General features: G+C 33.2%; 5 protein-coding genes and 1 long non-coding RNA gene across 9 annotated transcripts; all 6 read left to right on the top strand.

Annotated features, from left to right (window-relative positions):
- The first annotated feature begins 445 nt into the window (after positions 1-445).
- Positions 446-9,564, top strand: LOC111370113 (beta-galactosidase 8-like). The gene is made up of 15 exons (XM_022991817.1): positions 446-656; positions 805-900; positions 1,620-1,732; positions 2,122-2,188; positions 2,305-2,503; positions 2,677-2,807; positions 2,956-3,051; positions 3,771-3,883; positions 4,387-4,549; positions 4,925-5,089; positions 6,031-6,227; positions 6,715-6,821; positions 7,777-7,886; positions 9,152-9,259; positions 9,469-9,564. The coding sequence occupies exons 1-15, from the start codon at positions 480-482 to the stop codon at positions 9,562-9,564; spliced, it is 1,938 nt and encodes a 645-aa protein (XP_022847585.1). The 5' UTR covers positions 446-479.
- LOC111370629 lies at positions 2,543-4,040 on the top strand. The gene is made up of 4 exons (XR_002698460.1): positions 2,543-2,584; positions 2,677-2,807; positions 2,956-3,051; positions 3,771-4,040. It is a non-coding gene; the product is annotated as an uncharacterized LOC111370629 (long non-coding RNA).
- A 342-nt stretch (positions 9,565-9,906) lies between the features above and the next one.
- LOC111370112 (beta-galactosidase 6-like) lies at positions 9,907-11,826 on the top strand (the record flags this gene model as incomplete). The annotated part of the gene is made up of 4 exons (XM_022991816.1): positions 9,907-10,137; positions 10,502-10,696; positions 11,309-11,394; positions 11,503-11,826. Coding segments are annotated over 4 exons (639 nt in total), but the record flags the coding sequence as incomplete, so codon positions are not given.
- Positions 11,827-13,584: 1,758 nt separating this feature from the next.
- On the top strand, positions 13,585-19,236 carry LOC111370628 (endonuclease 4-like). 3 transcript variants are annotated; one of them, XM_022992443.1, is made up of 10 exons: positions 13,585-13,745; positions 13,853-13,968; positions 15,510-15,690; positions 16,266-16,379; positions 16,448-16,503; positions 17,050-17,133; positions 17,576-17,668; positions 17,939-18,000; positions 18,443-18,516; positions 18,851-19,187. In XM_022992443.1, the coding sequence occupies exons 2-10, from the start codon at positions 13,855-13,857 to the stop codon at positions 18,967-18,969; spliced, it is 897 nt and encodes a 298-aa protein (XP_022848211.1). In that variant the 5' UTR covers positions 13,585-13,745; positions 13,853-13,854; the 3' UTR covers positions 18,970-19,187. The 3 variants fall into 3 exon arrangements, 2 of the variants coding, with proteins under 2 accessions (XP_022848211.1, XP_022848210.1); XM_022992442.1 differs by having other exon boundaries at positions 13,586-13,779; XR_002698459.1 differs by having other exon boundaries at positions 13,625-13,779; positions 18,353-18,516; positions 18,851-19,236.
- Positions 19,237-19,333: 97 nt separating this feature from the next.
- Positions 19,334-22,696, top strand: LOC111370627 (endonuclease 1). Its single transcript, XM_022992441.1, has 9 exons — positions 19,334-19,476; positions 19,565-19,745; positions 20,031-20,138; positions 20,269-20,324; positions 20,444-20,527; positions 20,821-20,916; positions 21,584-21,648; positions 22,235-22,308; positions 22,434-22,696. Exons 1-9 carry the CDS (start codon positions 19,369-19,371, stop codon positions 22,562-22,564), a joined length of 903 nt encoding a protein of 300 aa, XP_022848209.1. The 5' UTR covers positions 19,334-19,368; the 3' UTR covers positions 22,565-22,696.
- A 2,423-nt stretch (positions 22,697-25,119) lies between these two features.
- On the top strand, positions 25,120-27,673 carry LOC111370626 (internal alternative NAD(P)H-ubiquinone oxidoreductase A2, mitochondrial-like). Of its 2 annotated transcripts, none has more exons than XM_022992439.1 (3): positions 25,120-25,366; positions 26,258-26,925; positions 27,154-27,672. In XM_022992439.1, exons 2-3 carry the CDS (start codon positions 26,344-26,346, stop codon positions 27,421-27,423), a joined length of 852 nt encoding a protein of 283 aa, XP_022848207.1. In that variant the 5' UTR covers positions 25,120-25,366; positions 26,258-26,343; the 3' UTR covers positions 27,424-27,672. The 2 variants fall into 2 exon arrangements, with proteins under 2 accessions (XP_022848207.1, XP_022848208.1); XM_022992440.1 differs by lacking the exon at positions 25,120-25,366 and adding an exon at positions 25,451-25,616 and having other exon boundaries at positions 27,154-27,673.
- Positions 27,674-27,762: the final 89 nt, after the last annotated feature.

The following is a 27,762-nucleotide window of genomic DNA, read 5'->3' as shown; positions in this document are numbered from 1 at the left end:
GCAGAGAGGAGGAGAAGACGAAGATGAAGAAGAAGAAGAATCGGAGGCACCGAAAAAGGCAGAGAAGAGGATAGACGGCAGTGACCAATTTCAATTCATCAATTCGAAAATTCTTATTGTCTTTAAAGTCAAGCTATATGTAGAACAATAACAACCGACAAGGCTTGGGCTAGCCCACTATACAAGCCCAACTAGATAAATAAAATAGATGGCCCAATCCATGACACCGTCACAAGAATAATCATTGCAAGCAACGACCAGAAAAGAAAATTAGGGGAAACAGACAGATTCTTGCAATTCTCAGTCTAATAATTCCAAAATCTATCAATTGAAATTGTTATGTTCATATTCCTCTTTATCAATCAGGACAAACATGCAGATATATGGTTTGGATAATTTAATTTTACGAATCTACATTGAGGCGTAATATAAGGTTAGGGTTTTTAAGTCTGTTATACTTGTGTGGGTTCCAATTTAATATGGAAAGGATGAATGCCATTATGATAATTTTACTGGTGATTTTAGTGTTTGAAGGTAATTATTATGAAAGAGCGTTTTCCACTACTGTAACATATGATAGCAAGGCACTGGTTATTGATGGAACGAGGAGAATTTTGCAGTCAGGGTCTGTGCATTATCCGCGAACCACGCCTGATGTGAGTGAATTTTATTAGTATTTGGTGTAGTAATGATGATTTATTGATCTCTTATAATCAGAAGGATTCTTCATATTCATCCGTAATTTTAGTTTTAGTAAAATGAGTTGGAATTCAGGTCTGGTTTTCTGCTGTTGGTGAATTGTAGGTGTGGCCAGAAATCATTAGAAAGGCGAAGGAAGGAGGATTGGACGTGATTGAGACTTATGTCTTTTGGAATTATCATGAGCCTGTCAGAGGAGAGGTATAAAAGTTGCAAAGTGCATTTATTTTAACTAGTGAACTCGTTGGTTGAAATTCGATGAGAATATAAGCCAAATCTTGTGGTTTGCTATGGAGATTCTTGAGTGAATAAACATTTTACTTATTAAGTTCTTGCTGAAATGTGGTCTGTATTTGATTTAGTTCTGCATTATATGATAGGTCGAACTAATTACCAGTCTGCCAAGGTCTTTACTCTTTAAATCTTCTTGTGGTAGTTGCATAAAGATTTATGTGCATATATGAGAACTAATGGTCATATAGGAAACAATTGCCACCATACATTTTAATATCAAAAGCAGAACTTTATTCTGTTTCTGTTTCCATTCCTTGGCAATGAATATTGGCAGGTATGGAACCTCCAGACTATAGAATCTATTGTATCAGATATAGTCAAAGGCCAAATTTTTTCCCTAAACTATGCTGATTTGCATCAGCTTTGAAACTTAATGCGAAAAGGATGATATATTTTACGTATATTAAATATTGGTGCAATTCCATTCCAGGAACCACTTCTATGAATAATACGGCTTACTCTTCATCCTCTCCATGGTATCTAGAAAAATTGGCTTGGAGTACCCCAACTTCCAAGCACGAAAAATTATATTAGTGAAAAACAGATATAAATTTATTTGCAATTATTGTTTCCTCATTATCACCATAACTATCAACTCTGTTAGTGACTCTTTTCAAAATTTGTAGTACTATTTTGAAGGCAGGTTTGACCTTGTAAGGTTCGTGAAGACAGTTAAGGATGCTGACCTCTTTGTGCATCTGAGAATAGGTCCCTACGCTTGTGCAGAATGGAACTATGGGTCTGTCTTTTATTAAATTTTGTTGTCTAATATAATCAACCACCTTGATGCCATATGGAGTAATTAGGGGGATCGGGGCTAAACTCTCTTTCTCAAAGGCTCTGTTCACGCTAGCCCTCAAATAGTAACTCGTTTCCACTATCTTTCATCGGGTGTCTCAGTGCAGTCCTACAGCTCATAGCCTATCTTTGTAGATTTTATTATGTAAAAATACCCTACCTTCATTTATGGCATCTTAAAAATGTCCTTTAGTTTCTTTCTCAAAAGAAGAAGAAGATTTAGAGGCTATGCAATCTCAAAGTTTTATTCTAAATTGAAAGATAAAATAATCAGTCCCCTCTAGCTGCATCTTATGCTGTTTAATTATTTTTGCATTTCCTGTGCATCAGGGGATTCCCAGTCTGGTTGCACTTTATTCCTGGAATACAGTTTCGAACCACAAATGACCTTTTCAAGGTTAATTTTAATCTGTGTAGTCGGTGTTGAACTCCAATGATTCTATGCTTATCACATTCCTATTTTACTTATAAAATGTTAAGATTTTCTATAAAGCCTGTGTTATTGTCTAGCAGAATGAAATGAAGCATTTTCTTGCAAAGATAGTTAACTTGATGAAGGATGAGAATCTGTTTGCATCACAAGGAGGACCAATCATTCTTTCACAGGTTGCTTCTTCTTATGTACATGGCAGTCTACTATGGAAATTTTCTCACCAAACGCTTAAAATATTGCAAGCTGCAGTAATTTGTGTGGTAGTGACTATAATTATGTCTTAGATAATATTCATTGAGTGGTGAATGTTATCAAAATGATAATTTAATTTTACGAATCTACATTGAGGCGTAATATAAGGTTAGGGTTTTTAAGTCTGTTATACTTGTGTGGGTTCCAATTTAATATGGAAAGGATGAATGCCATTATGATAATTTTACTGGTGATTTTAGTGTTTGAAGGTAATTATTATGAAAGAGCGTTTTCCACTACTGTAACATATGATAGCAAGGCACTGGTTATTGATGGAACGAGGAGAATTTTGCAGTCAGGGTCTGTGCATTATCCGCGAACCACGCCTGATGTGAGTGAATTTTATTAGTATTTGGTGTAGTAATGATGATTTATTGATCTCTTATAATCAGAAGGATTCTTCATATTCATCCGTAATTTTAGTTTTAGTAAAATGAGTTGGAATTCAGGTCTGGTTTTCTGCTGTTGGTGAATTGTAGGTGTGGCCAGAAATCATTAGAAAGGCGAAGGAAGGAGGATTGGACGTGATTGAGACTTATGTCTTTTGGAATTATCATGAGCCTGTCAGAGGAGAGGTATAAAAGTTGCAAAGTGCATTTATTTTAACTAGTGAACTCGTTGGTTGAAATTCGATGAGAATATAAGCCAAATCTTGTGGTTTGCTATGGAGATTCTTGAGTGAATAAACATTTTACTTATTAAGTTCTTGCTGAAATGTGGTCTGTATTTGATTTAGTTCTGCATTATATGATAGGTCGAACTAATTACCAGTCTGCCAAGGTCTTTACTCTTTAAATCTTCTTGTGGTAGTTGCATAAAGATTTATGTGCATATATGAGAACTAATGGTCATATAGGAAACAATTGCCACCATACATTTTAATATCAAAAGCAGAACTTTATTCTGTTTCTGTTTCCATTCCTTGGCAATGAATATTGGCAGGTATGGAACCTCCAGACTATAGAATCTATTGTATCAGATATAGTCAAAGGCCAAATTTTTTCCCTAAACTATGCTGATTTGCATCAGCTTTGAAACTTAATGCGAAAAGGATGATATATTTTACGTATATTAAATATTGGTGCAATTCCATTCCAGGAACCACTTCTATGAATAATACGGCTTACTCTTCATCCTCTCCATGGTATCTAGAAAAATTGGCTTGGAGTACCCCAACTTCCAAGCACGAAAAATTATATTAGTGAAAAACAGATATAAATTTATTTGCAATTATTGTTTCCTCATTATCACCATAACTATCAACTCTGTTAGTGACTCTTTTCAAAATTTGTAGTACTATTTTGAAGGCAGGTTTGACCTTGTAAGGTTCGTGAAGACAGTGCAGGATGCTGACCTCTTTGTGCATCTGAGAATAGGTCCCTACGCTTGTGCAGAATGGAACTACGGGTCTGTCTTTTATTAAATTTTGTTGTCTAATATAATCAACCACCTTGATGCCATATGGAGTAATTAGGGGGATCGGGGCTGAACTCTCTTTCTCAAAGGCTCTGTTCACGCTAGCCCTCAAATAGTAACTCGTTTCCACTATCTTTCATCGGGTGTCTCAGTGCNTCAATTTGCAAAAATTTGTCAGCTTGATCGTTAACAACTAACCATATAAGTTTCAAGTTTAAGTTTTGTTCCTTTCCAATAGAGAAAGATGCATGAAATACAGCTTACTCGCAAGTTAATAAGGATAACTGAATGGCTTTGAATAATTCAGTTGAGATGGCAATGACAAGGTGGACATTCAGCCGAGACAGTCAATGCTATATTAGCATTTGGCGTAAGACTTTTTAATTTAGTACCTTCTTGAAGAGATTCAACCAAAAATAAAAAAATAAAAAAAAATAAAAGAAGTGACCATTAATTCTACAGGAAAGAAAAATAACCATGATAAAGAAAGCATAAACTGCTATCAATCCTTTTCAAGCTTGTTTGAGGTATTATGTAGGTTTTATCAGGCAACTGAAGTGGGGCCACCTGCGTGACCTACATTTAGCAATTAAGCAGTGTGAAGAATATTTAGTGAATTCCAATCCAATTCAAATTTCCCTTGGTGTGAATCTTGAGGTAACATCTAAAGATCTTATTTTTTCCTTTTAATTATCAATGACATGATATTTATACCTTGAGTGGGTTCGAAATGGACAATTCAGAGTTATTCGGAAGCTATTTAGGACTCAGTGACTGAATTTATTCCAAATTATATTACTTCTAAAAAGAACAAGGAAATGTATGATCCAAAATACCTAAATGACCAATCGAAATGTTAATGATGGCTTATGTTGTTTTATATCATGCAAGCAAAAAAATAAAAAAATAAAAATTTATAATGGGCATCTTATCAGTATGTTTAGGTCTACAAACTGTACCATACGATGACTACAAATTTTCATGTTGAAAATGTTGCATTTACAGCGAATTTAACAATCAATTCTCTGTCAGGCACATGTGTACTATAGATCCTCCAATGACTGTGCAGCCTTTCTTGCTAATTATGGTAGCACTTCGGACGGTACTGTCAAATTCAATGGAAATTCATACTTCCTTCCTGCATGGTCTGTCAGCATTCTTCCTGATTGTAAGAATGTTATATTCAACACGGCAAAGGTAATCCCCTCTTGCCCTTTTCTGTTCTCTTTTCCTTCATGAATAATACTGTAAGTTCCTATTATCCGTTCTTCATTTTCAGAAATTTGGAACGGGGTCCAGGGTTGATGGTTTAGCTAAATTAGGATTAAATTTTGACATGTATATCCCTATCTTAATTCCTTGTTTGGTCCGACAGTCACAATAAAATTGTTCCTGAATATCTATTTGTAACGTCTCCCAACGGATTGATAAAGGATAGAGGGGAGAGTCAACTAGAAAGGAAACACCAAGGGAAATACACGGTTTAATGTCTGGAATTTTTATAACACAAGAAAATCTAATTCTCATTAATTTTTTCTAGAGTCACCTACTGCCTTTAGGTGCCAATTTTCTGATCTTAAAGTCATCATATGATGCATATATAAATATGGTTTAATTTTGTCATGGGATATGACTACGAATTCATTGGTAGAAGATGGTATTTCTATGTAAACTCTTGAGATAAGGGATGCAGAAAGATAAATTAAATGTGAGGATTACGTCTACAGAGATCCTCTCGCATGTTCATAAAGGAGAAATCACTATCTTGATCTTTTCATTGCCACTAAAGTGGTCCAGTTGGAATTCTTAAGAGTAGCCAAAGGAGTAATTTTATAGCCATGTAAAACAGATACAATTAATTTCTTAGGCCCGAATCATTGCTAAGAATCAGAATACGTTAGTGGTTAGATAGGGGTCACAAATCTCATGATTATTTGTCATTAAGAATTATTTTTCTGGAAACTTTGGTGAATTTGGGGAGTTGATTCTCTCTCTCTAATTGAAAATTTTCTATCGGTGATGCATCTGTTTGAATTTCTGATTTAGCTGGGGAAGCATCACCAAAGTTGAACACCTCTCTGGTTCAATATCTTATGAAGGTTTTTATTTTTATTTTTTGTTGCACGATATGGTCAAAGGTTGCTTCACAAAAAACTAGTGGTGATGATGTTTTCACTCACATTACTATGCTTGAGTCTTCACTAGCATCATCAGCTTGGAGTTGGCATAAAGAAAAAGTGGGCATTTGGGGAAATAACTCATTTGAGGCATCGCGTTTACTGGAGCAGATAAATACGACAAAAGATACAACTGATTTTCTATGGTACTCAACAAGGTAATATGCTGGATTGTTTTTTTATTTTTCTTTTTGGTTGTTGTTTCCCTTGGTTAAGTCTCTTATAAATGTTATGCAGAAGTCTAAATTTGCAAATTCACTGCTTGATTTGAATTTAAGGGTACTTGATCAATGCACTTCAATATTATTCTGGATTTTTTGGAGTCGTTCTTTAAATATCATCAGCTCTTGGGGAAAAAAAAAAAAAAAAACTAAAATGGGGGTAGAAAATGAGTTTTCAACCGGGAAAAGAGTAAAAATAGTCTTGTTTAATCTTCTGTTCTTTCCTTTTCATTTCTGAGCTTTGTTGTTGTATACCAGAAGTGAAAATACTTTAGATTTGAAATTTGACACACGAGACACTATTTATATTATTTAAGTAATTATTATTATTTATCTAGTTGTTTCTTGACTTTCTGAAGCTCTGTATATTTCCTAACCATTTCTTCCAAAAACTTCCATGTTACTTTTTGGCCATGTTTGGCAGCATAAATGTGGATGAGAAAATCAAGCAAAATCAAACAAAAGAATTAGGCTTGCTTATTGGGAGTTTGGGACATGCAGCTCTTGTTTTTGTAAACAAAAGACTAGTAGGTAAGTAATGCATTAATTAGACCTTTCATCTCTTCTCTTTTTGTATTGCTTTTTAAATTTTTACATTAAAGTATATAAGATATAAGTTATTGAAGTTATTTTTACGTTTTTGTTTATTTCTCAAGATTAATTAGGGACTTTATTCAATTCTCTGCCTGCATAGTGTTAATGCTAGATCCCTCTCCTTCTTATGCTGTAATTGATTAAGCTTATCTTGATATGTAAATCCTGCATGATACTTTCACTGATAAGCCAGTTGTTCACTTGTTCTCTCCATGATGAGTTAATTATAGATTTGCACTGAAGAATGGTGTCTGGCATTGGAGCTCCTTATCTCTTTCCCATCCCTCAATCAATGATAGATCCACTTTTAAACTCCTTAAGAATGATCTTTGTTAGGTTCATAAGCTCAGAAAATGAAATTACATCAAAGTCTATGACATTTAATACTCTTCTCACCTTTTGATGTGTTTAGGCATTAATCTCTTGGCTCCAATCATTTTTTTGGGTGTTAGTCCATATGTATATACTGTGACTTGTGGATTTTCTTCTCAGTTTTATACTCACTACATCTATAACATTTGCTTTATTTTGTAAAACCAATTTAATATGCATATTATTTTAAGAACGTGATGTAAATTTAATTTCACCTATTTGGCCCCATTTTAGATTTAAAATTTGTCACAGGAGAAAAATGACTTCCATCGTTTCAGCTTTTTTCTCTTTTGTGTGGTTGTAATGGGAATTAAAGAAAAATCATTGGATATAGATGAAGCAAATCTTTGGGCATCTGAAAAGGCAAAGCTTGGTAAACAAGGGAGGGAAGTAATTGACTTCTGAGTCTCTGACAAGTGGCTGGAATTAATTTTTCAAAACCTGAACATGATATTAGCAGTCTAATTGATTTAGCGTTTGATCTATGCATACATATATGTTTTTACTTGGGACTTTTCAGGATTTGGCTATGGTAATCATGATGATGCCAGCTTTGTGCTCGCGGAAAAAATTAGCCTTCACAGTGGAAGTAATACATTGGATGTGCTGAGTATGATGATTGGTTTACAGGTGATCCAAAATGTTTCAAATTGTCCTCACTAGCATTCTTAAAAATTTAATTAATAGCGTTTATTTGATTATGTTAATCTCCCTATCTTAACCGTGCAACAGCACACTTAAGAACAATGTTCGTTTCTTTTTGTTAATCACTAGCAGTAGAATATGTGATAGAGATTGGTGCGAGCTAACACAAACGTGCTAGAATATTCCTATAATTTTTTGATCACTAATATTTCTGAATGGTATCATCTTTATTTATGAGGTGGAAGCGCTGAATACAGTAAAATTCAATAAAAATGAGGTTTTACTAATAAAGTTATGGAATTTTGTTTCTTTGTGGCAACCCCAATACAAGTTTCTAGAGAAGTTGCTTATGCTTTACTGTTTAATAAAAATTTATTGTGCCCCCTTTATGGTATACATTATGTGAAAGGATTTGGATTCCTGCTGCTTTAGTGGTGCTACTACAACTTTCTAAATCAAATTATTTCTGGGATTACTATTTTGATCTGTGCTCTTTGACCAGTGAAGAAAAGGATAAACACTTCATATAATATCATTATCTCATGTAGGACCTTGAGAATTTGTGTTGCCAGTGACGAGATTTAAGTACAGTGACACATTTTAATTTTGCATATCAAAAGGAAAAGAAAGCAAGGACCAGAGATTTCTCATGGACAAACGTAGGTTACCTTATAAAGCTTTTACTAATGCATACAACTGGAAATCATGACTTTCTGTGCATTGCAAATTGAAAAAATAATATCCAAACAAATGACATCTAGATGATAGAAGTCATTCACATTGCATTATTATTTTTTCAAATAAAGACTTAAAAATTGACATAAGATCTTACGTCTTTCTTGGATAAAGAATAAGCTAGCAGTTTAGCATTTAAAAGTTTAGATAACCAGTGACATTGCCACTTCATTGCAGACTTCTTTTATTTTGGAACTCTTCGAGCATGAGGAACAAGGAATAAATTGAAGGCAAGAGTTCAATTCAAATGACAAAAGAAAAGGACATTTGAATATGTTGCTAACCAATTTAGGATACAACAGAACTGTTTTCCTTTTATTATTTATGAAGATGAAACTTGCAAAAGTTCCATTTACAAGATAGCTAAATGAGAAAGTTTTCCTCTCAAATGTGTCTGCCTAGCATAGTTCCCTGAAATGTTTAACATATATTTTGGTACCTTCTTGTTTTTAAAACGCAAAATTTTTCCTGCAAATGAACTTAACTTTTCCTGGTGCTTGAATATCATTCTCCAGAATTATGGACCATGGTTTGATATCCAAGGGGCAGGAATATATTCCGTTATACTCACCCATTTGAAGAATTCCAAGGAGGATCTTTCTTCTGCACAGTGGACTTATCAGGTTGTTGGCTTTAACCTCAATAAACTATATTGCAGTCTACATGATGTAATTTAATCAAGTGATCATCATACAATTGGGAAATCATTTTTTAGCTTGTGCTTTGAATTGTTGAAGTTTTCACGAAGTGAGTTTGTACTTCACTTCAGGAAGATTGCAACTTTGACATCTAATGACATGAAAATGATGTTCGGGATGTGTAATCTTTCCAGGTGGGTCTTGAAGGGGAATTTATTGGACTTGATAACATATCTCTTGCAAATAGTTCAGTATGGACTCAGGGGAGTGNAAAAAAATGTTCCTATTAATTGGATCTCTCTGCGTGCAAATGCTTGAAAAAATGAATGATGCCCAAATGAAGCATCTATGGGATCCTTGACCTTTTATTCTCTGTAGCCTTTGGGCATCATATTTGGAACATGTCATTGATCCGAGTAAAAGCATGAAAAGCAGAAGTGTAGGTGGAAGAAATGCAGAATTTAAAAGGAATTCTCTGAACCATACAGTCTGATGAGAGTAATAAGCACTAGTGTTTTTCTCCCTTTCTGCTTGCATACATCTATTTTTCCCCCTTTGTTTGCATAGCTAATCAGAGATAACTTCCGAAAGAGACAAAAAAGAATTAACTCTTAAAATGCTTGGATTGACATCTAGCTTCTCATTCTCAGGCTATATTCCTCGCACCTGAGGGAAAGGGTCCTGTGTCATTGAATCTTTCTAGCATGGGGAAGGGTCAGGTATGGGTCAATGGGCAGAGTATAGGACGATATTGGTCTACTTATCTCTCACCATCAACTGGCTGTTCAGAGAGTTGTGACTACAGGGGAACTTATGATGCATCCAAATGTTTAAAGAAGTGTGGTCAACCGGCTCAAACATTGTAAGTGAGAAAGCCAAATGCACTTTAATTAATTTCGCTGAGGTTTCACTGGGGATTAAAGTAAAGAAGTAATTTGATTATCGTTTGCTTTATGTTACCTACAACTTGTGGAAAGAATAGTTGTTTGGTTGATTTTCAAGGGACCATCCGTAACTAGTATCATTTTCAGACAAATTAAAGCACTATGGCGACCGTCTTTTCGTCCATTTAATTCCTATCAATGATGTTACTTTCTCGTGTTGTATGTGTTAACAATTATTTGGCATTTGTTTGCACAACTTATTTGAAAATCATTTTTCCTCAAACTCATTTTCCACCGTAACTTTTTGCTACTTTTTACCACCCCCCCCCCCCCCCCCCCCCCCCCCGACTTTCCACCAGTTGATACTTGGAAACCACAATTGGGTTTCATATCTCAAACTCCTGAACTGCGACTGGCATGTGAGGAAGGATGGAAAATTGCTGCTATTCGCTTTGCTAGCTTTGGTACCCCTGGAGGAGATTGTGGAGCATTCAGTCAAGGAGTTTGTCATGCCAATGTTTCATCAATTGTTCAGCAGGTAAGTAAGCTCATCATATCATTCATTTATTCTGTTACAAACTGCCCACTGTACAAAACAAAATATTAGATATACTTCTTTAGACGAGGTGAAACCAAAGGTAAAGATTGTCCTACTATTTCCCCACATTAAGTCTGCATTTCGGCGACAATTTGTGTAGAAATGCCGTAAACGTTCAGAATGTTTAACCACAGTAGGCTGAGGCTTTTGGCATAAGCAAGAATAGAAGAGAGTAATAGATATTGTAATAAAAATGGCTCAGTCAATGTAATTTAAGCAGCAGTCCAATGCTATCCATAGAAGGAAAGAGAGAAAGATGTGTTCTTCAGAATCTCTTCGGGGAATAGAACAATATACATGGCAATATTCTTGAGAAGAAATAGATGTAATTTTCTGAAGTACATGAACATGCATATGATGCATCGAGTAGAATTCTACAGAATTTCGTTAGATTATGCTGGTATACTATACAAATCAGTCAGAAATGCAATTAACATTACACGATTAGTCGTTGCTAGCCTCATTTTAACTTCTCTCGTCATTAGATCGTAGTGTTTGTGTTGGTGAGAGGCAATATGCGCAAATTCCTGACGTATTTTGATGATATTACAGGCGTGTATTGGGAAGCAGAGATGTTCGGTTCCTATTTCAACAACAAAACTAGGAGATCCATGTCTTAATGTGCCGAAAAGCTTGATGCAATTAACATTACACGATTAGTCGTTGCTAGCTTCATTTTAACTTCTCTCGTCATTAGATCGTAGTGTGTGTTGGTGAGAGGCAATATGCGCAAATTCCTGACGTATTTTGATGATATTACAGGCGTGTATTGGGAAGCAGAGATGTTCGGTTCCTATTTCAACAACAAAACTAGGAGATCCATGTCTTAATGTGCCGAAAAGCTTGGCAATTGAAGCTCTTTGCAGTGGTTGAAATAAATTCTTCCTGGCCTGAGGGATCACGTTACAGATTCTGATACTTATGGCTAGGAAAACACATGAAATAATGTTTGACTAAAGCTTAAAAATTTGCTGTAAGTGGATTTGATCAAGCAGATGATTCGACTCAAAAATTATCGACACTCGATTTAGTTTATGTTTGGTTTATTTTAAGGGTTTGCATTTAAATTTTGTCTATAGTAATAATATTTTAGTTTGACTAGTAACACTTGTGAAACATGTGTGTTCGTTTCAATTAAAGAGTGGACCCACCTCAAAAGAGAATAAGAAAAAGTAATGAACATGGTCTTGTCCTCATCGTATGTCGGTAATAATTGATGAAGATATTTATGTAGAGAGGGGATCCAACCTTTCGAAGCCTAGTAGGAAGTTCTCGTTCAATTCTTAAAAAAAATAAAATAAATAAATAAAAATTTAGAAATTAGAATTGAGAATTGATTGGATCTCGAACTATTATTGGTTCTTGAATTGAAACTGTTGATATTGACTCTAGAACCAAATCTATCCTATCTAGAACCAAATCTATCCGTTTTGTAAGTTTATTTTTTATTTTTTTTTATTTACCCAATTCCAATAAGTCAAACCTTGCAAGTAGAAAGCTTGTACGGCTTAGCAAGTATCACGTTTGCTAAGATCCAAATAGTAATAAAAATTTAGAAATTAGAATTGAGAATTGATTGGATCTCGAACTATTATTGGTTCTTGAATTGAAACTGTTGATATCGACTCTAGAACCAAATCTATCCTATCTACAACCAAATCTATCCGTTTCGTAAGTTTATTTTTTATTTTTTTTTATTCACCCAATTCCAATAAGTCAAACCTTGCAAGTAGAAAGCTTGTACGGCTTAGCAAGTATCACGTTTGCTAAGATCCAAATAGTAATCATCCTAACCAATTAGATTTTCATTTAAATATTTGAATTATATCACTCTCGTTTTTAGTTGATCTTTACGTATTGTTCGTCCCATAAATCCTTATTGAGGCATTGCAAGCAAGAGTCATAGCAAAAATTGGATTCTATATTTCTAGATATCGAATGTCATTTTTGTTTACAATGGTTAAGAAATAGTTGAAATATGTTTTTGGTATTTTATTTTTTGTATTTTCAATTGATATTGTGAAGATAATATGCAATGTGGTCTCATGATTTTTTTAAAAAAAATTGTTCAGGTACAACTAAGCCCCCGTTTGAGCCCCGTTATTTCTCCTTACATTAAATTAAATTTTTGTCTCTTCTACTTTTAACCAAACAATTTTCAATGAAATAATATTATACATAAATTAAAAACTTTTCAATCACTCATTTTTGAAACAAAACACTATTCAAAACATTATAATGAGAAATAATGGGGCTCAAACGGTTTCTAAATTGACAATTCGTGTTCAATTCCAATAATTACTCAGACTTGAATATTTTCATTATAAAATGTCCGAAATATAATGGGTGGTTCCTAATATTAAAAAAACTTAGGAAGGACTCGTCGAATGTCCATGTCTAGTAACTCATGATCCTATCTTTGTTATTTGGATTCTAAGACTACATATATCATCCAAACCAAAATACGAAATGGAAAAAAAATAAAATTAAGGAATAATATTTAATTGCATTATTTAATAACTATTTGGAACGATAAAATTGAAAATAGATAATTTTTTGACATATAAGAGGATATGATTGATCTTAGGCACACTTAAATTAAGTATCGATACTTAGGAGATCGATTTTTTATAAGTAAAATCTATTATAAAAATTAAATTTCGAGGAGATCAATTTTTTTTTTTGGAAGGAAATTAAGGGGTTTTGAATAAATATTTTTAGAGGATATACTAAAAAAAATTCTTGCATTTACGATCGGTTTAAAATTACCGATGATCGATTTTTTCCCGGCTATATCACTGTGTGGCGCTGGACAGGACAGAACCACTGGTGGGGGGCCTTATCATTTAATTTTATAGAGAGCAATATAAAAATAACGGCATAACAATCACCCAACCACTACACTGCAGCTGTAGGAAAATTTATTTGCCATAATTGATTGAAAATTTGTGGGTTTCTTCTCAGCCTTTGTACTACTCTCAGATTGCAGGCACATTGATTTCTGTTCTTTGAAACTTCTTAATGTACGTATTCGTGTGTGTGTGTGTGTGTATAATTGGATCGATGGTAATACTGATCTTTGATGATCTGTGGCAGTAATGGGTGAGCTTGAGCCGCGGTGGATGGGGAGGGCAATGGTTTTCTTGCTAATTATTTGGGGAGTTCATGGTTGGGGAAAAGAAGGCCACTTTATCATTTGCAAAATTGCTGAGGTATTTCTGTGTTTTTATTAATTATGTTTATGAGGATTTTGAATATAAAAAAAAAAAAAAAAAAAAAAGGCGCTGTAAAGTTATTTTCAGTGGTTGATAATGGAATTTTTGTTGTGTGAAATGCATAAAATAATCAAAGATATCTTCTCTTGATGGCTGACCCCAATTCAAGAAATATAAAATTTCAATTTTTATGATGATAACAATTTTGATTTCTAGTTAAAGATGAATACGATGATGCTATTGAAGTTATAATATTATTGGTAGCAGATAGCTACTCCTATATTTTTGGAGTTTTAGAGTGACTTACCAGCAGCTATTTTGTGTGGCAATAATTTTTTGCTTTACTGGAAAACAAAGCAAATTTCAGTTTTTTGTATTTCTGCAAGGGATTATAAATACTGTACAGAAGGGATATTTGGAATTGCAAGCAGATAATGATGTTATTTTTTCGCCTGTAAAGCTAGGCAATAGATGGCAAGAACAGTGTTAAGAGTATATAATTTGAACAAGCCTTTGAATGCTACTGGCCTGTACTTTCACCGCTTAGATCATGATTGTTTCGTATTTAGGAATGCTCATTTGTGTTTCAAAGTTTTAAATGGCTGACATAAATATTTGCTAAATCTTCTTCGAATCAGGTCTGGGAACCTCCCAAGAGTTCTACGCGAAATATTTTTTTTTTTTTAATTGCATATCAATAGAGGTGCTAATAAAGCCTGTTGTTTCAAGATTTCAAGAAAGACCCTTCAGAGAACAGCTCAAAAAAATTGAACGCTTAACAATGTCAAAGAGATATGTTCCTAAGAAGCACGGATACGGATACATAATTCGAGTACGATACGATATGGATACGCCGATATGACTTTTTTGAAAAACTTAGGATACGCCGATACGTGTTATAAATTTCAACATAAATTTATTAATATTAAAAAAAATTAATACAGAAGCATGATAATGAAAATAAATAAAATACCAAAACACTTTATCTTAATCATTAATTGTAGAAACTTCACTTCCTTCTACATCAACAACAATTTCTTCATTATTATTAAAAATAACAATCTTCAATTCTGGCTCATCTAATGATAGATTAGCAACCTTAATCAGTCTAACACCTTCAAGAGTATCAAAAGAGTTTTCAAAAATTTCCCACATTTTGGATTCTCCTTTTGAATAGAGATCTAATCTTTTTTTTCTTTCTTTCTTTCTTTTTTTTTTTTGCACGTTATTAAGGGGTGGACATGGGTTGGGTTGGGTTGGGTTTTTACTCGACCCAAACCTAACCCAAGTCAACATATTCGGTTTGATATAAAATTAACCTAATCGAACCCAATTACGTATTTAAATCCAACCCAATCAAGATCGGTTGGGTTGTTCGGTTTGTAGTTCACATTTTATTCATGATCCTAAATGAAGGTAGCGAGGGTCAAGGGAATATTGTTTCGATGCTTCTTAGATCGGTTCTTTCAAGAATTTAAGTTACCTTGATGAAGAACTCTTTCAATATAACTGATGTAGACAGTTTTGGAACTATATAGGAATATCTTACTGAAGATGCTTTGACTGCAATCAAAGCATTGCTTCCAGATACGGCTGAAGGTGACCTTGCTCCTGTTTGCTACTGGGCAGATGAGATTAAGCACCACTACCACTATCGCTGGAGTAGTCCTTTACATTATGTTGATACACCTGACTTTAGGTGCAACTACAAGTATTGCAGTAAGATAAAATCTCTTCCTCATTAATTTGTATCCATCAGTTTTAGTTTGTTCATCTCTTAAACAATATCCATTTTCATTATTTGACTAGAAAAGAAATGCCACTTAAGTTACTTAGGTAATGTCCTGTTTCCACTGATTTGAGATGGTTAGGGTTGCATATTACTGCATGTTTCTTTATGAGAATCATGTATATTATTGTTTTTAGCTCTCAAAGGCAGAATTCAATTGTTTTCTCGTTGTCCTTCCTATTTAGGAATCAATTGTGGTCTTTCTGTTCTTTTTAGGTTTTTATGTTGCTACTGAATATATAAATAAATATGGCTTCTCTCTTGAATTTATATAATCTATTCTTAACTGTCATGGCCACGTAAATTGGTCATGGAGAAGCAGAGACTAAGTCATAATTATCATGATTTCTTCTCTTTTTTGTGATACTATTTCATCAACTTTAGTCCTACCATCAAAAGACATATATCTTTATTTGAGGTCAAAAAATATTCAAGAGAAAATAACTTATAAGTTGTTATTACCTGATGAGAATATTTGTATAATATCTCGTCTAATTTCTGACAGGAGATTGCCATGACTCTCATGGACACAAAGATAGGTGTGTCACTGGAGCAATTTATAACTATACCAAGCAACTTGAGTCATCTTCTTATGCTTCTGATTCATTAGGATTAAAATGTAAGAATCAATAATTAGCTGATTTGGTGACACCATGAAAATTGGACGCTCATTTCTTTTAATGGCAGACAACTTGACAGAGGCACTCATGTTCTTATCGCATTTTGTTGGTGACGTCCATCAGGTCAGCTCATCTTTCGTAGTCCTAATATCATTTGAAAGTATGAAATTGATAATGCAAAGTGACAGTGATTGCGGAAAAAATCAACTTAACAGCTTAAAAAAAAAGAATGAACACAGGTTTTGTTGAGAGGCATTGACATTTGAAATTTTCTTTTGCTGATCATTTGGATTTTACATTTTATGTAATGAAAAAATTGTTAATTACAATATCTGGCACATAATTAATTAGGAAGTTGTATATTATGGTTCTTAAATCTGCTTTCTTTTAACAGCGACACTGTATGATATTGCTTCTTGATATTTACCAAGTGAAAATGTTGGGCATTTAGTGCATGAATATTGACCCCCTGCTTGTACTGTAAGGATTATAAATTAAAACCTTCAGTTCTCTTAAATATATGCACTTAACTTCCTTAAAGGTAATTTATTTGACCAACGTATGAACGTACAAGAGGTCTTATCTCATGGTAGGACATTTCTCTAGGAAATATAAACAAATAAAGAATATGTAGACTCAATTGTTTGAAAAATTCATTTTGGTTGGCAGCCACTGCATGTTGGTTTTGTTGGAGACAAGGGTGGAAACACAATAAAAGTCCGTTGGTACAGAAGGAAAACTAATTTGCACCATGTAAGTTGTGTAACTTTGGATTCAAAGTTTTGAACACCATCCATCTTCCTACACATATTTTCTCCAATAAGCAACATATGTTCAAGCTCTTTAGATCAACAATACTGATATTCTGTTAAGTGATAAGATGCAACCTGCTAATTCTTTCAATATCAATCAAGTGGTATTTGCCATTTTTGAGCCTCTTCCTTTCTAAGTATGACCACTTCCTCCTTTCTGCATGTGATATCTCCACTCCCTTTTGCATCCCCTCCAAAACACCATTGTCTCAGGCCTTCATGAAATCAAATTAATTTGAGGAAGGATTTTGATTAAATTCTCAAATTCATTTTCTAAGATGATTCTCATAAGATGCTGCCAAGTTTGGATTCATTGATGTGTTTGGTCCTAATAATTTTTTGCTTAATTTTAATGCTATCTTATCATGTTTACATTATTGAAGGTATGGGATACTATGATAATTGAATCAGCCATGAAGACATTCTATAACAAAGATATCGATGAAATGATTCAATCGATTCAGAGCAATATCACCGTAAGATTCATACGAATCCTTCTATTGCGTTTGTGAATATGGTTGTAAGATATATTAAAGGGAACAAGGATGCCTCAGATATCTATGCTGTCTTTTCGAAACGTCGTTTAGAACACCTTAAATATTTTTTCTGAAGAATATTTACTTCTTAATGAACCTTGCCATTTCCATAGCATCTATAAACACTGTTGGCCAGATTCTGAAATTGTAAGAGATTTTATGCAGTTCATATTCGTATCATCTTTTTTCCTCTTTTTTAACTGGCAATAGGATGACTGGTTGGTTGATGTTCCATCTTGGGAAAATTGCAATGCTACAGTTTGTCCAGATACGTGAGTACATTTTTTGTCCTTGTTTCTATTTGCTAGTTTGCAGTGGTTGTGAGATAATTTTTTATTATGTGCATTAAAAAATCATGCGAATTTTTTCTTCTCTTTCGTTTTTCAATCTTCTTGAGATACGTATTGGCTCCTGATTCGTATTTCCTTGGATCATCTAATTCTTGAAGAGATCAGTTTTAGTGGCAGTTGACAGCATTAACAATTTTGACATGTAGCATCGAAGTCAATGAATTGCATGGTTTGATCAGAGAAAAGTGTGAGAACTATATGGGTGTGGTGTCTTGGATTAATCTGAGAAGTGATTTTCATTCTTGGAGCTGACTTTCTATGATGGTTTTTTTAGCAGGAAAAGGGAGGATGTCATCGTCTGAGAGTTCTGATGCTTAGTAGTAAATAAATTCATAAAAAAATGATTGGATTGCTCATCGTGTAGGTATGCTTCGGAAAGCGTTAAAGTAGCATGTAAATTTGCTTACAGAAATGCCACACCAGGGAGCACTTTAGGAGGTACAAATGAGCCTTGTTAACCCTCTTACTCTTTAATGACTGTCTAATTAATTTCAGAATATTATTTAACTGGGCTGGGCTGTTTTTCCTTTTCATGTAAAATATGTTAAACAATGCAGTTTGGATTGAAGTATACTTATCATATGAACCCTGTTTTCTGAAGCTAGAAATTGAAATAATTCAATTATTTTTCTGCCACCTCATTTCTTGTGGTTACATGAATTCTATGCGTAGTTCTAGCACATGGTCGATTAGGCAAGATATTCTCTTCAGCTCTTGGAGTTATTGCATAATAATAGTTATCCTTTGTGACCTTTTTTCCTGTCTCGTGCAGATGATTACTTTCTCTCTCGGATGCCAGTTGTAGAGAAGCGATTGGCTCAAAGTGGGGTCCGTTTGGCAGTTATTCTCAACCAAATTTTTGCATCACACCCGTCAATTGCAAAAGAATGAATGGTAACAGGAGGATAGAGATGGATTGCATCTTATCATTCCTTCAAAGCTGGAAATTCTCCACACGTCAAGAAATGAACTACCTAAGTAACCAATTGTCTGTCATTAAAGTCTACTATTAGAACATGTATTTTATGTGTAACTTCAAAGTCACACTGTTTTCAAATGTTGGTATACCTCTAGTATTATGGAATATGCCCATTTGTTGCTTCTGTTTATAGCTTACTTGGAGAGTAATTGAAATGGGAAGAATCTTTAGCTTGTACACATCAGCATAAATAAATAATTTATGTATATATAGAACAGGCCCTCCACCATGGTATCACTTCATTATTGTCCATTTTCAATTCCAAGAAAATCGTTTTCGCAGAATTGAGAGAGCTTACAGCTTTAAAGAGAATGTCTTTACACTTTTTTGCTTTCTTTCTTGTTTTTTCTTTCGGTTATGGACCTCGTGTTGAAGCATGGAGCAAAGAAGGTCATGTCATGACATGTAAAATTGCCCAGGTAAACTCTTCTAACCATGCATGTTCTTTCAAAATTTCAAGAATCCATTTTTGCTTAGATTAGATGATAATTTGTTTCGAAAACATAGGACCTGTTGGAACCTGAGGCGTCGCAGGCTGTTCAAATGCTGTTACCTGACTATGTCGATGGTGACTTGTCGGCCCTGTGCGTGTGGCCGGATCAAGTAAGGCACTGGTATAGATACCGGTGGACGAGCCCTCTTCACTTTATTGACACACCCGATGAAGCTTGCAATTTCAACTACAAAAGTAAGCTCTGGTTTATCTACCATTCTCCAAGAAGTCTCTCTTTTTTTTTTTTTTTTTTTTTTTTTTAGTTTGCACTTTGTTACGTGTCATTATCTTATTGGACAGTTTAAATTTCAAATAGTTTTTTCATCAAATTGACATTTGACAACAATGCAAGTGTCAATCAAAGTGTCAAAAATCAGTGTACAAATAGCAAAGTTTTTAAAAAATTATCGAAATGTTTATATTTTCATTGAAAAAAACGTTTATTTTAATTCTTGGATCTTCATGTACAATTAATTAAAGGGGATTGTCATGATACTCATGGAGTGAAGGATATGTGCGTTGCTGGGGCCATTCAAAATTTCACAAATCAGCTTTCACACTATAGGCATGGAACCTCTGATCGACGTCGTAAGAGAATTACTCTCCGTTAATTTTCTTAAATATTTTTGCATATAACTAATTAAAATCAATAAAAACGTAATTAATTTTTAATATTGAATTTTAAAAATGAGTTCATTTAAATTCATTTGGTTTACAGACAACATGACCGAAGCTTTGTTGTTTTTGGCCCACTTCATGGGAGATATTCATCAAGTGAGTGAGCCCTTTATGTAAATTTTATTACTTTGATTATTTTTTTCTCAACTTTCTCTTTCTTTTATTTATTTATTTATTTTTATTTTTTCCCCCTTTTTGTGATTGTTTTCTATTAGCCCATGCATGTTGGGTTCACAAGTGATGCAGGAGGAAATACGATTGAATTGCGTTGGTTCAGACACAAATCGAATTTGCACCACGTGAGTTTTCTCGATTTAAGAATTCTATTATTATTATTATTATTTTTTTTTTTTGAATATGTTATAATTCTTGAATAGAAATGAGAAGTAAGAAATGACGACTGAAATAGTGAAATAACGATTAAAAAAATTAATTTTTTGTGGTGAAAAATTGAGGCGAAGTATGAAATAGCAAAATAGGAAGCATTTAATGGTGAAGGAAGTTTGAGATTTAACATGATTAATGATTATTTGTCAAATTATTTTGCTCAATTAAACGTGGTTTATTAACGTCATTTTATTTAACTATGTAGGTGTGGGATAGAGAAATTATTTTGACAGCTGCGGCAGATTATTATGGGAAGGACACGAGCCTCCTTCAACAAGACATTGAAGGAAATTTTACAGATGTATGGACCAACTTAGCTCTTGTTTGGTAGAAATTAAAATTTTAATTAAAGTTAACAATTAATTTTAATCATATATTTTGTAAGATCCACAATTTTTTAATCACAGATTTCATTAATTTTAATCAAAATCTATTACAAATTTGATTTTAATCCCTAATATATTGGCTTCTAAGAACGTTTTCAAGATTCTTTTTAAAAGTGAAATATTTTTTTATTTTATTAAAATTAGGTTTCAATATAATCTCTATTTTAACTTTTTATAATGGAGGGTGGGTCTGGACTTTGGCTATCTAGATTTAAATGATCAAAATCACTCTCTATTTGTATTTTATAGTGTTACATTTAATATCGTTGCAAGTTTCTATACTTCATCATTTGATTTACTAATATCGTATCGAATATTTTAGCCAATGACACCTAGAAATATATATATTAATTGAAAAATGAGAGGAAAAACGATAAATGATTGTTGAAAAAAGTAAAATAAAAAATTTATTTAAATATATAAAATATTACACTTTTTAAATTTAGAGCTACTCTCTATTATGGTCAAAATGTTTTTTAAAATTAAAAAGTCTTGAAAATACTCTAATGACTTGCAATTTGCCTCAAAATGGCTTCCAAAAATTTGTATTATATACTAATTTAATTTTTGATAAACAAAAAGGGCATATGGACGGATGATCTTTCTTCTTGGAGGGACTGTGATAATCTCTCGACTTGTGTCAACAAGTGAGCATATATCCTTTTCACTATAGTGTACTTGTATTCTTCATTATAAACATTACTTGACATATTTATGTTGAATTTAATAATAATCATGTTAAGAAATAAGAATCATAATTCTAAATTAATAGTTTAAAATTTATATCTGTGGAAGACATTGTGGATATAAATATTAACAGCTAGATCTTTCCTTCCTTCCTTGCCCATTACAAAGTATTAGCCGTCAATGTGGCAAACCAATAAAACAATATGGAAAGGAGATGAGACGTATCCTTTATATAAAAATTTATTAAATCGTCCCATTATCGATTTCAACCCTAATTAGGATTCACAAATTTCGAGCCCACATACTTAAATTATCACATTATATAAAATATAATCTGTAACGTGTAAAACTGTTCAACTGATCACTTAACACATTGGACTTAATCACAGTATCATTATGAGCATATATTTAACTCGTAAAATTTGTAATCAAATGGAAAGACCATATATTAGAATTATTCTAACAATTTAGTTAGTTGAACTAAATTTAACAGACAAATTTTGTCACGTCTATCTGTTCTTTAATTATGTTCTATAATATTATCAGGTATGCTGCTGAGAGTATTAACATAGCTTGCAACTGGGGTTACAAAGGCGTTGAAACCGGAGATACTCTTTCAGGTACAATAAATAAATGAACTTTTACGTTAATTAAATAATTTATTTATTTTTATCGACCTTGACTCTATATTTTTTGGGTCAATGTTCATGTCGGTTTTTAAAATATGTAATTTGTTTTCGTACAGATGAATACTTTGATTCGAGACTGCCCCTCGTCATGAAAAGAATAGCTCAGGGTGGAGTCCGATTGGCAATGATTTTGAATCGGATTTTTGGTGATGGCCAAGAACAGGAAGATTCCGTGGCTGCAACTTAATTAATTAATTAGCCTTGAACAACTAATTAAGCATTCATAATTAGTGTAAATTGTTCTAATAAGTCTTCATTATATGTATAAATTAACAAAAAATTTATAACTGTTAGAATATACAATTTTTCTTCCTTTTTCTTTTTTTTTTTGTTGGGTTTATTTACAAATAAATACTACTATCTATTACTAATGGTGTTAGGGGTGGACAAAAGAATTGGGACTAATTGAATCATAGTTGATTGATTTGGTTTGATTCCACTTACATTGTAAACGACTTTGGTTCTCAAGGTTCTGTTCCGACTCTAGTACCTAGAGCTAGGAATCGAAAATCGGTTCTAAACCAATTATTTTAATTAATAATGTTTATTTGTTGTCGATGAATGATTTTTATAAGATAATATTTTATATGAAGATGAAATATGTTGTTCGCATTGAATGAGATTATTACTATTTTTTATGTGAGTATTAACTTTTGTTTATAAAAATGTATACTTTGATTTGAATTAATAATTTGTTTTTGATTATGGAATTAAATCAAACAAAATAAAAAACCGTTGAGTTTATTTTAGTTCGATTTTACTACCTACCAAACAAGGGTAGAAACTATTAGTCATCTTAAATAGAAACTATTTGACATTGAACTTTTAAAGACAGAAATCGAACGTTTAAATTCTCAACCTATTGTGTCTTTGATAGAATTAGTCATTTTAAACAGAAACTATCAACTCTAATGTCAAAATGGCATGTGCAAATCAAATGGTGTATTACTTTGAGGGTAAAATGAATGGCTCGGATTTGGTCTATATTAAAGGGTAATTAGCACAAAAAATCATTAGCTTTTAATATTATTGTACAAAATGTCAGTATCTTTCATTTTTTGACATTGTCACCCCTATTTTCATCTTTCATTGTGGAAAATATCCTCACCCAATTTCTTAATAAAAAAAAAGTAAAATGACAAATATACACGCCTATTTAAATAAAACAAAAGAAAAAGAAAAATTAAAGAATAAATTACAATTATACTCCCAAATTTTTTTAAAAATTGCAAATGAGTCCAAATAAATTATTAAAAGATTTAATTGCATTTAAAGATCTACACATTGATAGGTGCATAATGCATTAGCAAGATATGAGAAAATATTATACATACCCTCTCCCCCATAAAAATAGATTTGCTTTTCTTTTTCGTCTATGATATATTATAGATCACTTTTCTTATTAAGAGTATAGTTGAATTCCTAATTTTCTAATATATCCCTATTTACCGTGTCTTGTTATCATTAAATATTAGTTATTCACATTAAATCATTATTTAACGTAGGACTATACTAAAAAAAAATGTAAGAAAAATTTATACTTTTAACTATATTAATTATATTTTCTTAGCCCCCGTTTGAGCCCCATTATTTCTCATTATATTAAATTAAAATTTTTTCTCTTCTACTTTTAACCACACAATCTTTAATAAAATAATATTACACGTAAATCAAAAAAATTTCAACCACTCATTTAAAAAAAATACTATTCATCTCATTATAATGTCAAATAATGAAGCTCAAACACACCCTTAATCTGTGTAAAATGGAAACAATCATTTTTTGGGGATGGAGAGAATAAATACTTTCTATTTGTTTGCCCACGGTCTTTTTCCTTGTTTTAAATGTCCCTTTTCTATATACTTTACTAATGTATGGACCCCGTGCGCATGGATCACTACTTGTTATTTAACCAGAAACTAAGCTCCTATTTGGTGTCGATTGTTTTAAAACTCTTCTAGTATAAGATTTTTTTCAATCACACATTCACTCAATAAAAGTATTCTAAACGTAAATCTAAAACATTTTCGTACTTTTTAATCACACATTTTCCTTAAAAACTTTCCATACTCTTTTTTTCCTTTAAATAATAGGAGGGTGTTTGGGAGCCATTTTTATGTAAAAATGTATTTTGGAATAGTAAATTGATGGGAAATGTGTGGTTGAAAAATGAATTTTTTTTTGATTTACGTGTAATATTATTTTAATGAAAAATGTGTGATTGAAAAGAAGAGAGAGAAAAATGCATTTTAAAAAAAGAGAGTACCAAACGAGGCCTAGGTACCAAATAGGAGCTAATTATGCTTGACAAACAAATGGTTCGTTTTCGTCACTGATTAACTCATGCAACAACCTAATTTTCGTTTCTCCAACGTGACAAACAAGTTGGTGTACTAAAAGACAGCTACCACACGCTAGGAATTAGTCAATTTTTCTTTGTAATTGAAGTCCAATAATCTATGAACTGCTTCAATCAAATCGCAAAGAAAAGTAAATGATAAATTAAATAATGTATTATTTCTGTTGACACCATATTTACCATGGTTGCCTCTTGTTTCAATGCATCAATATTTTTGTCAAATTGCGTTTAGGTCGCGATTGGTTCCATGTTGATGATCAAGGTTTCATTTTTCTTTAACATCTGAATTTAATATTTAGTAATAATTAATAGTGTCAAGCACGTGGTAATTTGGAATATTCAGGAATCTGGAGAATAAATTAATTTGAATATATTCCAACCGCGTCGCAGACTTCTTGGAGACGAAAGAACGACTTAAAGGTTTAACGTAAACCATACCATAACGTTAACGGCGTCGCAAGTAACCTAACAATTGGCCGCGCCGCCCTCTTAACTTTCCATTGACTACCAAGGAAAGTTCTTCCACACACACACACACACACACACACACACACACACACGTAGTTAATATATATAACTGCAAAAGGTTGTGCTGAAAGAAGTGTGGATCTCAAAGACAGAGGTATACAGGTACTTACCAGATCTTTTCTTGCTGAGCAAGCATTTGTTTTTTTCAAAATCATGGTTTGTGTGCAATAAAATAATGTGAAAGTTGAAGTTTTTGTTCAAAAAGTGCATGCTCCGAAGATCATGGACATTTTCATCGTCTATTGCCTGCCAAAACCCTTCTCTTCAAATCTCTCTCTCTCTCTCTCTCTCACACACACACACACACACACACAAAAATTACATCCTATGTGTTCACACAAGTGAGGATCAGGTACAGATTTCTACTGGCTTATTGCGTGTGACAAAAAAAAAATTAATAATAATAATAAATCTGTTTTTTATAGATATTTCTGTTTTTTCTTTTCCTTTTCTGTCTTCTTCTTTTTTGTGCCTATGTTTTTCTTAATGAATGCTGTAAGTTACAAAATATGGTGTGCAGTATGAGTTGTATAAGCTGCAACGCTTGATCAGTTATTATTAGTGAGAATATATATATATATTTATTTATGTATACCGGAATAGGTGATCTTCGATTTTTGGAATTTAAAAGTATAATCGCTTAATATTTTTCTGGGTTTCGTTTATTCGTTTTCTCCTGATGTTTGGACTCTGAAAAATTTAATGCCTATGATTTTTTCCTAGATATTTTCAAATACGGCATTGCCAGCATGTTTATGTGGGGGCAGAATCGCCCCCTTTAGAGTTTTACGAAGTGTCTTGTCTTTGAATTTGTCACCAATTGAATCAAATGGAATAGTTGGGTGTGCTTTGACAACTAGAAAATCTTAGAAACCGCCGTCTTCTTTCTTTGTTAAACTAGTTGTGTTCGTGGGAATTCTTACCCCTTGTCTTTTACTTGTTCATATATATTTGGGAAGAGGTATAAGATCTCGTATTGTTTTTAACTTTCAGAATTCATAGAGATACAGAGGAGATAGACCATCTGAACCTGCTTATTTCTTCAACAAATATCGAGAGTATCAGCCTGTACTCTCGAAATGGCACTGGCAAGAATAGCAAGACACGGTTGTTACAGACGATCGTTTGGTGCCGTTAGCAATAATGCTACCGAGTCTCGGTATCAACTGTGTGGGAGAGAATCTGCACAAAAGTATCATTCACTTCTCGGTGGAAATGTTACTGGCTCTGGCAATTTATTGAGCTTTAAAAAGGCAGAACATATCAGTTTTGGAAACAGGGGAATGAGGGTGACTCCACAACATAATTTTGCTCATTCACAAGTAGCAGTGGCAGAATCTGATTCAGAGCAAGAAAGCCCCCAGTATCCTACTTTAGAAGCAACAAAGCCTGGTGAAAAGCCTAGAGTAGTTGTTCTTGGTAGTGGATGGGCAGCATGTAGATTCCTCAAAGGGCTCGACACGAAGATTTATGACGTGGTTTGCATATCACCAAGGAATCACATGGTATTTACTCCCCTGCTTGCCTCAACTTGTGTTGGAACGTTGGAATTCCGATCGGTTGCGGAGCCGGTCAGTAGGATACAGACTGCACTGGCTAAGGATCCCAATTCTTACTTCTTTCTGGCTTCATGCAGTGGAGTGGACATGGACAAGCATGAAGTAAGTAGATATAATCAGTTGTTCTTGATATCTCTAATTTAGCACATTCTGAGGCAATTTAGTAATATACTAGTAACTATAAACATGTTCCTAAGAGTCACTTGTGCATTTTTGAAGTGCAGTTACATATAAAAAGAGAGATTATGATAATTGGCATTGCATTTTGATGGTTCTTCCCTTGATGATGAAGTTCAATGTCTTGAAATATAAATTGTCTCATTTAATCAGGTGTACTGTGAGACCATTGGTGATGATGGACTTTCTCGTGGACCTTACCGATTTAAAGTAGCGTATGACAAGCTTGTCATTGCTTCTGGAGCTGAGCCCTTGACCTTTGGTATAAAGGGTGTTAAGGAACATGCCTTTTTCCTTCGTGAGGTGACTCATGCCCAAGAAATAAGGAAGAAACTTCTTTTAAACCTGATGCTATCTGAAAATCCAGGTAAACACTCCAAACTGCTATCATATAAAAAAGGAAAATGGAATTTAATTATATAGAAGATAGGACATGTTATTTTACACTAACTCTGACAGAAGAAAATCACACAATATTCTTGGTCACTCACTAGTAGCTCACAAAGTTTTGCTAAAAAGGCATGTATGAGTTTGAACTTCTGTATTCCTGAATGCCGGACTATTGGGACCTGCTATTTCAATCAATTTCTGGAAGAAAATAACAGGTAATCTGTTTGTTGCGTGAGTATGAAACTAATAGATCTGATACTAAAATTCTGATATAAACATATTTTTAAATTTACACAAGGTCAAGTGTGGACCTGAATGAAACAAAGAATATGAGGATACTTATGTTTATTACATATATTGATAATTTTAGTG

Source organism: Olea europaea, chromosome 21, assembly GCF_002742605.1.
Source record: "Olea europaea var. sylvestris chromosome 21, O_europaea_v1, whole genome shotgun sequence".
In the NCBI taxonomy this organism is placed as follows: Eukaryota; Viridiplantae; Streptophyta; class Magnoliopsida; order Lamiales; family Oleaceae; genus Olea; species Olea europaea.
The sequence above is the reverse complement of the archived record's forward strand: the minus strand, read 5'-3'. Positions and strand labels throughout refer to the sequence as shown.

Coding starts and splice junctions, on each gene's coding strand:
- LOC111370628 (XM_022992443.1), top strand. CDS start 13,855: ATGGGTGAGCTTGAGCCGCGGTGGATGGGGAGGGCAATGGTTTTCTTG. Junction 13,969..15,509: donor TCATTTGCAAAATTGCTGAG/GTATTTCTGTGT, acceptor GGAACTATATAG/GAATATCTTACTGAAGATGC. Junction 18,001..18,442: donor GCTACAGTTTGTCCAGATAC/GTGAGTACATTT, acceptor CTCATCGTGTAG/GTATGCTTCGGAAAGCGTTA.
- LOC111370626 (XM_022992440.1), top strand. CDS start 26,344: ATGGCACTGGCAAGAATAGCAAGACACGGTTGTTACAGACGATCGTTT. Junction 26,926..27,153: donor TGGACATGGACAAGCATGAA/GTAAGTAGATAT, acceptor TCATTTAATCAG/GTGTACTGTGAGACCATTGG.
- LOC111370627 (XM_022992441.1), top strand. CDS start 19,369: ATGTCTTTACACTTTTTTGCTTTCTTTCTTGTTTTTTCTTTCGGTTAT. Junction 20,139..20,268: donor TGGAACCTCTGATCGACGTC/GTAAGAGAATTA, acceptor TTTGGTTTACAG/ACAACATGACCGAAGCTTTG. Junction 22,309..22,433: donor AACCGGAGATACTCTTTCAG/GTACAATAAATA, acceptor GTTTTCGTACAG/ATGAATACTTTGATTCGAGA.